The 13,207-nt window shown below is 42.8% G+C and overlaps 1 protein-coding gene across 1 annotated transcript in view; it reads left to right on the plus strand.

The window, feature by feature from the left end:
• Nucleotides 1-13,207, plus strand: part of LOC139411473 (disintegrin and metalloproteinase domain-containing protein 10-like) — a 116,116-nt gene that overhangs the window by 65,838 nt on the left and 37,071 nt on the right. The window contains exon 3 of the mRNA XM_071157895.1: nucleotides 12,301-12,419. Within this exon, the coding sequence (XP_071013996.1) occupies nucleotides 12,301-12,419 (119 nt within the window). The remainder of the gene's footprint in view (nucleotides 1-12,300; nucleotides 12,420-13,207) is intronic.

Here is a 13,207-nt window from a genome sequence, read left to right on the forward strand (position 1 = left end):
GCCTGTCATGTTGAGAGAAGCACAGGTGTTTACATGATGCAACTATATGATCAACCCTCTCAATCTCTGGAGTCTTGGTACTGGAAATTGTCATAAATGTAGTTTTCTGTTTACCTGAGCAGTGAATGAACCGTCAGTTTTTAGGTCTAGTTGTTTCCCCTGGAGTGGTAGGAATGTATTTTAATAATGTATAAACTCATTAGGGACTATTTGGAAGTCTCTAATACACCTAGTTTTCACTTTCTGTAAGAGGCAGATGGTGTCAGCATTATTTTAGCATTACTTTGAGCACTATTTCCATTATATAAAGACTTGCCGGTCACATCACCTCTATACTCCTGGAGTGCTGACAAAAGCTGAGGCGATAGAATTGACTTTGAGATGTGGTGCTAGCGCCAGACATTTTTATGGAGGAGATGACGGGTCGCTTGTTTTTATTCTATATTCAAATGCCGTATCTGCTCAGGTTCTTCATAATGAAACTTTAAGCACTTTCTGTTCCCTTCTGACTGAGATATACAGATTGTTCTCCAGAGCTCAGGATTAGACAAACTCTGTCTATGAATAATACAGAGATGTATTCCATTCAGTGACAAGGAGAGGGAAGAATGGCTATATTTGATATGGGAGCACACTGCACTCTGATGGGCTGGGGAGCAGTAAGCCGTCTCCAGTGTTCGGGTTGCAATTAATCAGGATGTTTAAAGCGTGAGCTGAGTGGCTATGGAGCTCTGAGCTCTAAATAATATGATCAGCCCACAGACATTTGGGTGTTTGATGTTTCATTGAGGTGCGTTTGGGACGTTGGGAGTATATTAGAGGAATTAATGCTATCTTGAATTGAGAGAAGATAATTTCCTGTCAGAAGTCAGATCCTTCACAGCTGCCCTGCAGACTCCTGTTAATGAGTTTTTATAGAGGTTTATCATCTTGCCGCGCTTGAACTCATAACATCATGAACATCAGGCTTGAAACAAATGCATCAGTAATTTGTTTTTATGTTCCCATCGCTGTTCCAGACAGATTGTGGCCTGATTCCTCTTTCCTTCTTCTTCTCTTTTGTTGTGCTTGTGTACTCCGCCATACGATCGCCCCCCCTGCCTCGGTTTCATCTGTTCTGCATTGTATCATCCCCTCCTTCACTCACCTCTGCCTTTTTAAACGACTTTCACAAGTTCAAAATGACATTTCTACTGGTTAAGGGTTTCCCTGCAGCAAGGTCTCTCTCAATTTCGCTCTCCATATCTACCACTCCCTCACTCACATTTCCTCTCTGTGCCCGATTCATGTTTTTGCCCACTGATGTGTAGTATTTCACGATAACGTCTTTGGTTAGCGTTTCTCTCAAAGGCGATGGTTAAACACAGAGACTCCATGTTTGTCCTATATGTCTGTCATCTCAGAGAAGCGGAGCTGAAAGGGACTGGTACTGACTAAGCGTCTCAGCTCGATATGGTGAGCTTCAGGAATTATTCTAACTGCTGAAACCTCTCTGGAAGCATGTTTGAAGTAACAGTCACAGCCTACACTGTTGTTGCCATTGGCAGGGATCAGAGTCTCGGCTTTGGTCTACACATGTCCTGTTGATATTTTGCTCTATTCTGTGTTCTGTTTGTTCCGGTCATCCGGTGATCCCTAGCTCAGAGCCTGCTGTGCGATTAAAGACCATATTCTGTCCCCCCACATCCACATAGAGATTGGGATAAACAAATCTCTACTGGGACCTGTAGCAGGATTGGAGTGGTTCAAATTATTCTGGAGTTGAGTAGTGTTTCATTTAGCCACACAGACGTGTGATTACACAACATTGCTTTTAACTCAAATTCTCTGTAGGATTCTCTCTCACCTCAGCTTTACAACGTCTGATCTGCTATGGAATCCATGAATAGCCTGAGTGTACAAAACATTAGGAACACCTACCTAATATTGAGTTGCACCCCCCTTTGCCCTTAGAACAGCCTCAATTATTCGGGGCATGGACTATAAGGTGTCGAAAGCGTTCCGCAGTGAGTCCATGTTACCGCAGAAACAGACTAAACCGCACGTATGCCCGCCAATCCCGTTTTTCAGTCAGCTGTTCTTCCCAAAAAAATAAACGTCTCTTTTTTTTCTGCGGATACGACTGTTATTTTCATGACGATAGTCATCCATAACCGTCGGTTATACATTTGTGCCAGCCCTACTCATCTGTAACTTTCATAACAGTTATTTCATTACACTCTCCAGCCCTGTTTCAGGCAGCATCTGATTGCTGTGGCTCACTGAAGCCGAAAGAAATGGAGTGCAACCACTGACAGATCATTTCACACCAACATCCCCCGGGACCTGAGTTTCAGAAAGGAAGCAGCCTAGATAGAGCTGTTGTTTTTGTTGGTGTACCAGGACTATAGTATTTACCTGCACCCATCTCTACTCACACTTCTAGCAAGTCTGTCTGAGACTGGAGAAAGGAGGGGATGTACTGTAACTCACTGACACGCAGAGAGGAGGTGTAGGTAGAGCGAACATGAAAGGAGATGTTATTAATATTGCAGTTGGTCAGGTTGCTTGTGATACGCTTGTGGAGAGAAAGGCCTTGTGTTTGGCTAACCTCCTTAAGAGGGTTTAATGAGAAAGTGGCTGCTGGAGGTCAGAGAGACAGGCTGATCTACCCGTCCACAGACCGTTTAGGTGGGAGAAACAGGGAGGCTGGTTGGTGGGACTTTGATGAACTCAGAGGACCTTGATGTCCAAGATCTTCACAAAGCACAGGAAGGGGAGGGGACACTGTTTTTCCACGGCAACAGGATCCATTGGAGCCATTCTCTATCGACAGCAGGGAGGATCAGAGCAGAATTTAACCAGAGTGTATCCTGCCAGCCCAGAAGTTAAGCCAGGAGAGATAGTAACACAAACACTTGCTCACCATCCACTCTTTCATCACAAGCTGCTGTGCTGGAAAGTTACATGCAGTGTGACCTTCTGGGTGCCAAACCTGCTGGGTGTCAGTAGAGGCGGAGTGACCACCTGTCCCTGGCTGCCTCACGGTAGACCATCCCCCTAGCCTGCCTGGCACGCACATACGCCAGCCAGCGATACTGCTCAGGTGAGGAAGGAGTTGTGTAATATGTGGATCTGTTCGGTCCCTAAAAGCGTTCCTATAGTGTGGTGATTTACTTCGCCTGACATTATAGGGACGTTACTGGGATCATCTTGTTCTCTCCTCCTTTCATTCCCTAACACACACTCCCTTCCCCCCTCACCATCACCACGGCTCCCCCCTCCTAGTGCAGAGACTTGCTGCATTAACTCCAGTCATATGACTATGAAGTCATGTTGCTGGAAATAGTTTTGTAATAAATTTGTGGCTTTTCGGTTTTTATTTAAAAAGGGTTGATTTTAGATTTGTTTTATTCTGGGGGCAAGGTGCATGATAATACTCCTACGGGCATAATTACATTGTATAAGAATTTCTGTTTCATAGAGACAGAAGGCATGAAGATGCATTCATTTAGTGGGATTGTTATAGTTGAATGTCCTGAGTACATCATAATTATATTGTTTTGGTTCCAGTAACTGACTGTGAGCCTGCTGTACAGTGTGTGTGATGATGGATGGAGGGAGGGTAGTCTATACCCTGTGGTTCTACTGAGCACTGGCACTGACTGACTGACACAATGGGGATGCTGCCCAGTCTGAGAGCCAGACTGCGCTCAAGAAAGTGTATTACTGTGTTGATAATGTAGTCCTCGGGAAACCAAACAACTTTAAATATAGAAATGGGGTAATTTCAGTCATTCACTGCACTTCATCACATCTCTATCAGTATCTCCCCTGCCTGCCTGTCAGATAGAAACAGATCCATTTTCCTGCTCCACAATGTAACACTGATAGTCTGTCTTTTACCAGCAGAATGCTTCAGTATAGCTGGTGATATAGCCTAGCTGTTTTCCCTGGCCCTTTATTTGAGATGTTGTAACAGTCATTGTCAGTTCATGCACAGACCTGCTACAGCATTCTGTGGCCATAGATGCAGATCCATGGCCTATGCACGGTTTTGAGGGGAACAGCCCTAACCCATGGGAGTATGTTAAATCTTTCCTGGAAGTAGAGGGTTGACTCATCTCTCACCCCCTCCTCCTCTCACCCCACCGCTCTGTAGCCCCCACCCTGTCTCTCCCAGTATTCAGTATGCCTGTGTGCTCTGTCTGGTTGCTGAAGCTGGCAGTAAAGGCTCACTACACACACAGCTGTCCTCTTTGCCGTCATTACCACTCTAAAAATACTGCTTCACATTTTAGAAAACAAATGTCCAAAAATCTGGCCAATTTGGTGCAGCCATGCTCTGGTGGCCATCCGTCTGCTGTCTGCTTGTGTGTGTGCTGAGTAGGGAATCTGGAGACCAATACTTGGCTGTACTGTAGGGCATGTTCTACCAGTGGTGCACAGTGCTGAAGAAAATCATCCTATAGAATATAGTACCTACAGTGGTACAGGTTGCAGAAGTGTCACGTATAGTCGACGCTCTGCGGTCAACCTGCCAGTGCTTTCTCTCCTGAATAGATTAGAGAAGGGGTGGAAATTAAATACACCTGTCCTTGTGCCACTGCTTGTTTGATTGCACTGTGGAGTGTGTCTCTGGTTGGTGTGCCAAAGTTAAGTGTTGTGTGCTAATTGAGTGTGTTCTACCTGGCAGTGGAGGGGGCTGTCTGTCTAATGGCTGGCTGAGTCACTCCGTAACAGACATTAGCATAATGCTTTGCTCTCTGAAGGGTCTCAAACAGAGAGGGCCAACCGTTTCACCTGTCGAACATCGCCGTCTCATTTTGGACTGAATATTGTCTGTCTGTGTGTGTTTGAGAGAGCGTTTTGGCACAACCTCAGTTAGGCTAAACTCTGTGTTGATGGTAGTTATTGGTCTAGTCAAGTAGTGTTCTAAGTGCTGGACTGAAAGGAAATGAAAGCAACCTCAGGCTGCTCCATCTGACAGCACTTTATGGACGTACATGTGTTTAACTCTCTTCCCCCATACATTCTGTTGTTATGGTGGTCTCAAGTACCACTATCATAAGGCAGGCTGCATCTTCTTGCAGTAAGGCTGACTCCATTTAGTCGACTTCTCGATTGTTTGATCGGTAGGCTGTTGACCGGCCAAGATTTCTTTAGTCCAACAGTTGCAAAAACGTATTTATTTTTTCATGGTGTACAAGACGCCTGTCTGATTTGCGCCTGTCTGAGTGGACTAATCCATTGTGGAGGCCGTGGAGATGGAACAGTCCTTTACTCTAAGACAAATTGTATATGGTTAAGGACAATGGTGCAATACTAATAAAAATACGATTATTTTATAACACATGCACGTTCTCCCATGTTTGACACAGGTTGCTGACCGCTGTTCTGAAACTTCAGCATGCTGTGGAATTGATGCCTTTTCCTAGACCATGTTGCTATGTGCATAATAGCAAAGATAACCTTAAATTGGTGTTGAGAACAATGCGGAGGCAGCAGCGGAGTTAGGAGATTAGAAAACAGCCCTTGATTATCGAAGAAGAGTGAGGAGAGGGAAAACCCCAATTTAATTAGGTCTATAATCAATAGCATAACTGTTATGTGCCTGGCTTTATAAATCATCCATATGCACTACCAGTCAAATGTTTGGACACACCTATTCATTCAAGGGTTTTTCTTTATTTTTTACAATTTTCTACATTGTAGAATAATAGTGAAGACAAACTATGAAATAACGCATATGGAATCATGTAGTAACCAAAAAAGTGGTAAAGAAATCAAAATATATTTGAGATTCTTCAAATTAGCCACCCTTTGCCTTGATCACCACTTTGCAGACTCTTGGTATTCTCTCAACCAGCTTCATGAGGTAGTCACCTGGAATGCATTTCAAAAGTTAATTTGTGGAATTTCTTTCCTTCTTAAAGCGTTTGAGACAGTTGTGTTGTGACAAGGTAGGGGTGGTATACAGAAGAGAGCCCTAATTGGTAAAAGACCAAGTCCATATTAATGCAAGAACAGCTCAAATAAGCCAAGATAAATGACAGTCCATCATTACTTGAAGACATGAAGGTCAGTCATTACGAAAAAGAGAGATTTCAAGAGATCAAGGGATTTGAACGTTTCTTCGTGCATTTGCAAAAACCATCAGAGCGCTATGATGAAATTGGCTCTCATGAGGACCGCCACAGGAAAGGAAGACCCAGAGTTACCTCTGTTGCAGAGAATAAGTTCATTAGAGTTACCAGCCTCAGAAATTGCAGCCCAAATAAATGCTTCAGAGGTCAAGTAACAGACGCATCTCAACATCAACTGTTCAGAGGAGACTGTGTGAATCAGGCCTTCATGGTCAAATTGCTGCAAAGAAACCACTACTAAAGGACACCAATAAGAAGAGGAGACTTGCTTGGGCCAAGAAACACGAGCAATGGCCATTAGACCGATGGAAATCTATCCTTTTTGTCTGAGTCCAAATTTGAGATTTTTGGTTCCAATCGCCGTGTCTTTTGTGAGATGCAGAGTAGGTGAACGGATGATCTCCGCAGGTGTGGTTCCAACCATGAAGCATGGAGGTGTGGGGGTGCTTTGCTGGTGACACTGTCTGTGATTTATTTAGAGTTCAAGGCACACTTACCCAGCATGCCTACCACAGCATTCTGCAGCGATACTCCATCCCATCTGATTTGCGCTTATTGGGACTATCATTTGTTTTTCAACAGGGAAATGACCCAACACACCTCCGGGCTGTGTAAGGGCTATTTGACCAAGAAGGAGAGCGATTGAGTGCTGCTTCAGATGACCTGGCCTCCATAATCACCTGACCTCAATCCAATTGAGATGTTTTGGGATGAGTTGGACCGCATAGTGAAGGAAAAGCAGCCAAGTGCTCAGCATAAGTGGGAACTCCTTCAAGACTGTTGGGAAAGCATTCCAGGTGAAGCTGGTTGAGAGAATGTCAAGAGTGTGCAAAGCGGTTATCCAGGCAAAGGGTGGCTACTTTGAAGAATCTAAAACTGTTTTGGTTACTACAGAATTCCATATTTGTTATGTAGTTTTGATGTCTTCACTATTCTACAATGACGAAAATAGCAAAAATAAAGAACCTTTGAATGAGTAGGTGTGTCCAAAATTTCGACTGGTACTGTATATCCACATAAATATGATAGATCCTGCTTCTATGCCTGTTTGAGTGTTTGTTTAATAGCCTACTGATTCCGTGAGCACCAAGCCTCCGTGAGCACCAACCACAATATTTAGGTTAAAAAAAATTCTCACGAATTAGACTTTTGGATCTTTGCTGTGCTGTAATAAAGGCTTTACACTTGTTTTTCTTGTTAGAACATCCTCTGGTATTACTTATAGTTAATTCAGTGTTAACACTGTTCCAAATAGTCAGAAATTATATATATAATAATAACCCTCCTTTTCTTGATCTCCTTATTTTAAAACAAAGCAAACCTTGAATAATTAGCGTAAACAATAAATATACTGTTCCATTTTAGCAATTGCATTCACAAATGCATGCGGCTGTTTTTAGTCTGTTTTTAGGTTTTACAAAAACAAAAAAATAACATTAACGTACTCTGGTATGCTTATTTATTTAGTGTTTACTTTTTTCCAAATGGTCAGAAAGCTATAGTCATCTAACAGCACCTGTTTGGCACATATAATATGCACCCAGTGCTTGCTCCTTACCTTCTGTTTCTTTATTTCCAGTATTTTCCACAACTAGTAACATTTATTCCACACGTCGGACTTCCCATTTACCTCCTGAGCAACCAGTAAACGTTCCCCCATTTCAAGTTTGTCATGTCTTCTGCATCCATTTTGCTGTTACATGTGTTCGGAGTATGTTATAACCAATTTATTGATGTGTTTATGACATGCTAAAGGTCAGGCCCTTTTGGTCATGTGCATGTGATGAATACATGTGTCACGTAAAGAGAGCAAGGGTTGAGAGAATGGGGAATGTTTTTCCTAAACAAATTAGGGATTTCCATACCTTTACAGTCAGAAATGGATGTAATTACGTTGCAGCTTCAGCAGCACGATAAACAATAATGTTCTGTTGTGGTCGCTTCAGCAGCTAGGAGAGAGCGACAGCAGTCACTTGCTGTAAAAAAATAGATTAAAACAGCGCAGCAAGTCTGAGCCTGGCACAATCAAATCAATTGCGGTCGGACTCCCTCTATTTGTGTCTTTTATTTTATTTCATCAAACAATAGGCTTAAAGAGCGAGACAAACTCACTGCATATAGTTGATTTGATTTAAAATACATGGGATGTGTCTAAATGTAAAAATACACACTTTAACTTTTGAAAAATTTGGTTAAAAACAGACTCTCGGTCGACAGTTTTTTTTGTGGTGGGTACAGCCCTACTAAGCAGTAACTAAGACTGTCTTAGGGTGTGGTTTAGGGGAAGTGGTTATGAGTGGTATGAGTCAAGAGTGTGTTTGAATGACAAAAACAAACATTCCTGAATTTGATTGTTGGCAATATTTTGTGACTCACTGACTGTGTGAATGTCAACAGATTTGTCGATACATTTTCTTTGACAGGCCTAGACAGTAGTCACAAGATATGCTATTTCAGTTTTATATACATATGCAATCTTTCTTCCCTTTCACTCCTATTGTTGCCAGCGTTGTCTGTGAATCACGTCATCCTCTCCTGACTGGGTTAGTTGTGTAACCAACCATGTGTCCACTAACACCCCATCAGCCCGGAGGGGAGTCTTAATCAGAGAGCTGCTCTGGGCAGGGATGCCCACGTCAATTACAGCTGCCATTTGTTACCCAGTGAGAGGGCCTGGGCCTCCCTCTGTTATCAACAAAGCAAATTAGGAGGGCCGTTGTTGTGAAGTGCTGTAGCTGTGATTAACCTGAGATGGCCCGCTGTTCCTTCTTAGTTCAGGATATACTGAGGGGAAATGGTCAGTAGTTGTTTATTTTTATTTGTCTTGTTCTCAGTGTTTACAAATCCAAAAAGAGAAATATGACAAGATACATTTTCACTGTCCAATCGTTGCAGTCTCAATGGGTTACTTTTATTCACTAAAGATGCATGTTGTCGAATATGTGAGATTTTCCCAAATGTTGTTCCCCATGTCATTCTTGGGAAATACAATGTGTAACCTTTAGCTAGGCAAGTCCGTTAAGAACAAATTCTTATTTACAATGACGGCCTACACTGGCCAAACCCGGACGACGCTGGGTCAATTGTGCGCCGCCCTATGGGACTACCAATCACGGCCGGTTGTGATTAGGGTTGCAAAGGGTCGGAAACTTTCCGATAAATTTCCAGACATTTTCCATGGGACTTTAATTTCTTATGGCTGGGGGGCAGTATTGAGTAGCTTGGGTGAATAAGGTGCCCAAAGTAAACTGCCTGCTACTCAGGCCCAGAAGCTAAGATATGCCTATTATTGGTAGATTTGGATAGAAAACACTCGGAAGTTTCTAAAACTGTTTGAATGATGTCTGTGAGTATAACATAACTCATATGGCAGGCAAAAACCTGAGAAAAAAATCCATCCAGGAAGTGGGAAATCTGAGGTTTGTAGTTTTTCAACTCTTTGTCTATCCAAGATAGTGTAAATTTGGTCCAATTGCACTTCCTAAGGCTTCCACTAGATGTCAACAGTCTTTAGAACCTTGTTTTAGGCGTCTACGGTGAAGGACGAGAGAATGAGAGCTGCTGCCAATCCTGAGTAAGCTCTGTACTGGTGGTGCCCCGATCCCGCAGCTGAATCAACTTTAGGAGACGGTCCTGGCGCTTGCTGGACTTTCTTGGGCACCCTGAAGCCTTCTTCACAACAATTGAACCGCTCTCCTTGAAGTTCTTGATGATCCGATAAATGGTTGATTTAGGTGCAATCTTATTGGCAGCAATATTCTTGCCTGTGAAGCCATTTTTGTGCAAAGCAATGATGACGGCACGTGTTTCCTTGCAGGTAACCATGGTTGACAGAGGAAGAACAATGATTCCAAGCACCACCCTCCTTTTGAAGCTTCCAGTCTGTTATTCAAACTCAATCAGCATGACAGAGTGATCTCCAGCCTTGTCCTCATCAACACTCACCCCTGTGTTAACGAGAGAATCACTGACATGATGTCAGCTGGTTCTTTTGTGGCAGGGCTGAAATGCAGTGGAAATGTTTTTGGGGGATTCAGATAATTTGCATGGCAAAGAGGGACTTTGCAATTAATTGTAATTCATCTGATCACTCTTCATAGCATTCTGGAGTATATGCAAATTGCCATCATACAAACTGAGGCAGCAGACTCAGAATTAATATTTGTGTCATTCTCAAAACTTTTGGCCACGACTGGACATTTTAAATGGTTGTCATATTAATTTGCATATATTTATGTTAATTCCTGTTAATTCCCATGATAAGTTTCCACCTCTGAATATTCCCCAAAAGTGCAATCCTAGTTGTGATACAGCCTGGATTCGAACCAGGGTGTCTGTAGTAACGCCTCTAGCACTGAGATGCAGTGCCTTAGACCGCTGCGACACTGGGGAGCTCAAATACAGTCCTGTATGCATTCACTTCATTTGCTAACACAGTCAATAGCCTCATCTTTATGGACTCACACAGATGTAACCTACGAGTCTGTTCCATTTCATATCCTATTCACATGGATTAAGAGCCAGGATATTAATATTATGATTCATGACTCATCCTGAATAATGGTTGTTGAAACAGAGTAATAATGTCTATCACTTAAGGCCTTCCCACACTGTATGTGCGATGTAAAAAATGTTAAAATCAACCTGGACAGATTTTATGATTTGCTTCAGTTCTGTCGTCACATTCTGCGATTGGCTTGCGAGGTTGTCAGCCTGCAGCTGTGTATTTGATCTGCACATGTGCCAGCACCAGCAGCACAAGCCTCAAAGTGAGTTTGGTAAAAATGTAAGTATGCATCATAGAAATAGTTTTCACGTACAAACTTCATATGTACTAAACTTCCCCAAAATAACGTGGTCGCTGTGAGAGAATGTTTATTTTGATTGGGGATTTTGTGCATTTATCAAAATCCCATCAAGTAGCCTTATATATTTATTTAGTTTTTATTTTTTTATTCCTATTTCATTTAAACAAGATATTAGGAAAATTGTAAACGTTTAAGTCAAACGTATATTAATCTGACTATTCAAAATAGTCTGACTATTCATTTCTGCCACTGTGAGAACTTTGTTGGAGCCTACGACCCATGGAAAACCAGTAGATCGTGCTGATGACATCATCCACATATTCAGATGGAAAACCCCTGATGGCGCATGAAGCGGGAAGTATTTGAAATGCACCACAGGGCTGAATGGCACCAAAACATTGCTAAGGATAATGTTGAAAGTGGCCGTAACTGGCAAAAAATCATGGTCGGTAGTCCATTTTCATCCTGCTCGAGTCGACCTTAATGTCTATGGCATGATGGCGCTAGCCTCCTCGTAGCTCAGTGACTTCAGTCTCCAGACCGGGCACTGGGGGCCTGCTATGACCGCACACAGTGGTACTTAATCGGCAGACCTAGACCCTGTCACACTGAACGAGCCAAGACGTCCGACAATAATTTACAACCTAAGAATTTGCCCACGACATGGAGATTTTGTCTGGGAAAGGAAAATGGTGGCATAAAACGGCTAAAATCCTACAGTCTGTGAAGGACTTTGGCTACCTTCCTACTCTAATCAAACCCTATGGCTATATCACAACCGCCTGTGATTGGTAGGCCCATAGGGCTGCACACAATTGGCCCAGCGTCATCCGGGTTTGGCCGGTGTAGGCCGTCATTGTAAAGAAGAATTTGTTCTTAACTGGCTTGCCTCGTTTAAAAATATGGAGTAATGATTTACTTGACCTGTGTTTTGATAAGAGACTGGTGTGATTCTCTGAAGGTCCCAGCCCAGGCATCTGAGTCATCAGGACTTTATGGGAAATATTCTTCCTGAACAATAGACTTGTGCTGCTGAACTATCTAAAGAATTTGCCCATCCATTTAAGATGTTTCTCAATTAACAACCACTTTCTATTGTCTCCACCGAGAGAAGTTGATGAAGGCCCTATATGTCTATTTATTTAACCTTTTATTTTCATTTTCTGTGCCTATGTGAAATGAAATGTCTTACAGCCAAGTAGTCTGTCAGTGTTGGGAGACACTGGGTTTGGCGTTGTTACTTGCCCTAATCTTTCTCCTGTCATTCTGGCTGCATAGATCTTTACTGAACCATGAGCAGGAATGTTGGAGGTACTAAACGGGGTCTGGGTAGTGTAGTAATGTATTTTCATGTTCCTCTCTTGCAGGCATTTCAATCTGCGGATGAAGAGGGACACCAGCCTGTTCTCTCCAGACCTCAAGGTAGAGATATCAGGAGTGGAGGCGCCCTACGACCCCTCTCACATTTACACTGGAGAAATCTTCGGTAAGTCCAGCAATTATTTCTGGAACGACAAAGTCCTTGTGCACACAGACACAATTACGATAGTTACCAGGGAAACGCTTCCCGCATCCAATTTGATTATTTGCTTTTGCGTTGATCTGTGGTGTGTGGGTGTGCGCCAGTGTGTTGTTGTGGGTTTGGTAGCGTTGGCGGGCTGGAGTTGTGCTTTTGAACGTTGTTAATGGATATCATTCTCCACTCCACTCTTTGTCTGTGTGTGTGGTGTGTGTGCGTATACGTTTGGAGAATGTGTTAGTCACGTTCCAGCCTCACATCCTCAGGATCCTCCCCATGCCTGCAGCAGAGCTCACATGTAACACAAGAGAAAACAAGGCCAAGGTGTGTCTGTCCGGTCATGTGACGTGGTGTGTTTGTGTGAAGCTCTCAGATCCCAGCGGGCTCATCTCCACTCCCACCTCATCATTCTCAGATGCTGTCATCTCTCTTATCCTCTGCTGAACAGACTGTAATTCAAATCAGACTTCACTGGAGCAACACTTCTCATCTCTATCAAATGGAAATCTTGAGATCTGTTTCCTTTTAGAGAAGCAGCACTGTGTCGTTCCAAGGACGACGATGTTGTAGCCATTTCTCAGATGTGATTTGTAATGCAATGGAAAGGTTTGTCCAGACCAAAAATCCATCTAGATTTTTCTTGTCAATAATAAAGGTGGACATTCAAAGGTGGAATTTAGATTAAGTCAGAATAACTGCATTTACCGCACTGATATATTCATTTATTTGCACAATTCAATTTCAGAATCAGAAAT

This window comes from Oncorhynchus clarkii, chromosome 6 (assembly GCF_045791955.1).
Source record: "Oncorhynchus clarkii lewisi isolate Uvic-CL-2024 chromosome 6, UVic_Ocla_1.0, whole genome shotgun sequence".
NCBI lineage: Eukaryota > Metazoa > Chordata > Actinopteri > Salmoniformes > Salmonidae > Oncorhynchus > Oncorhynchus clarkii.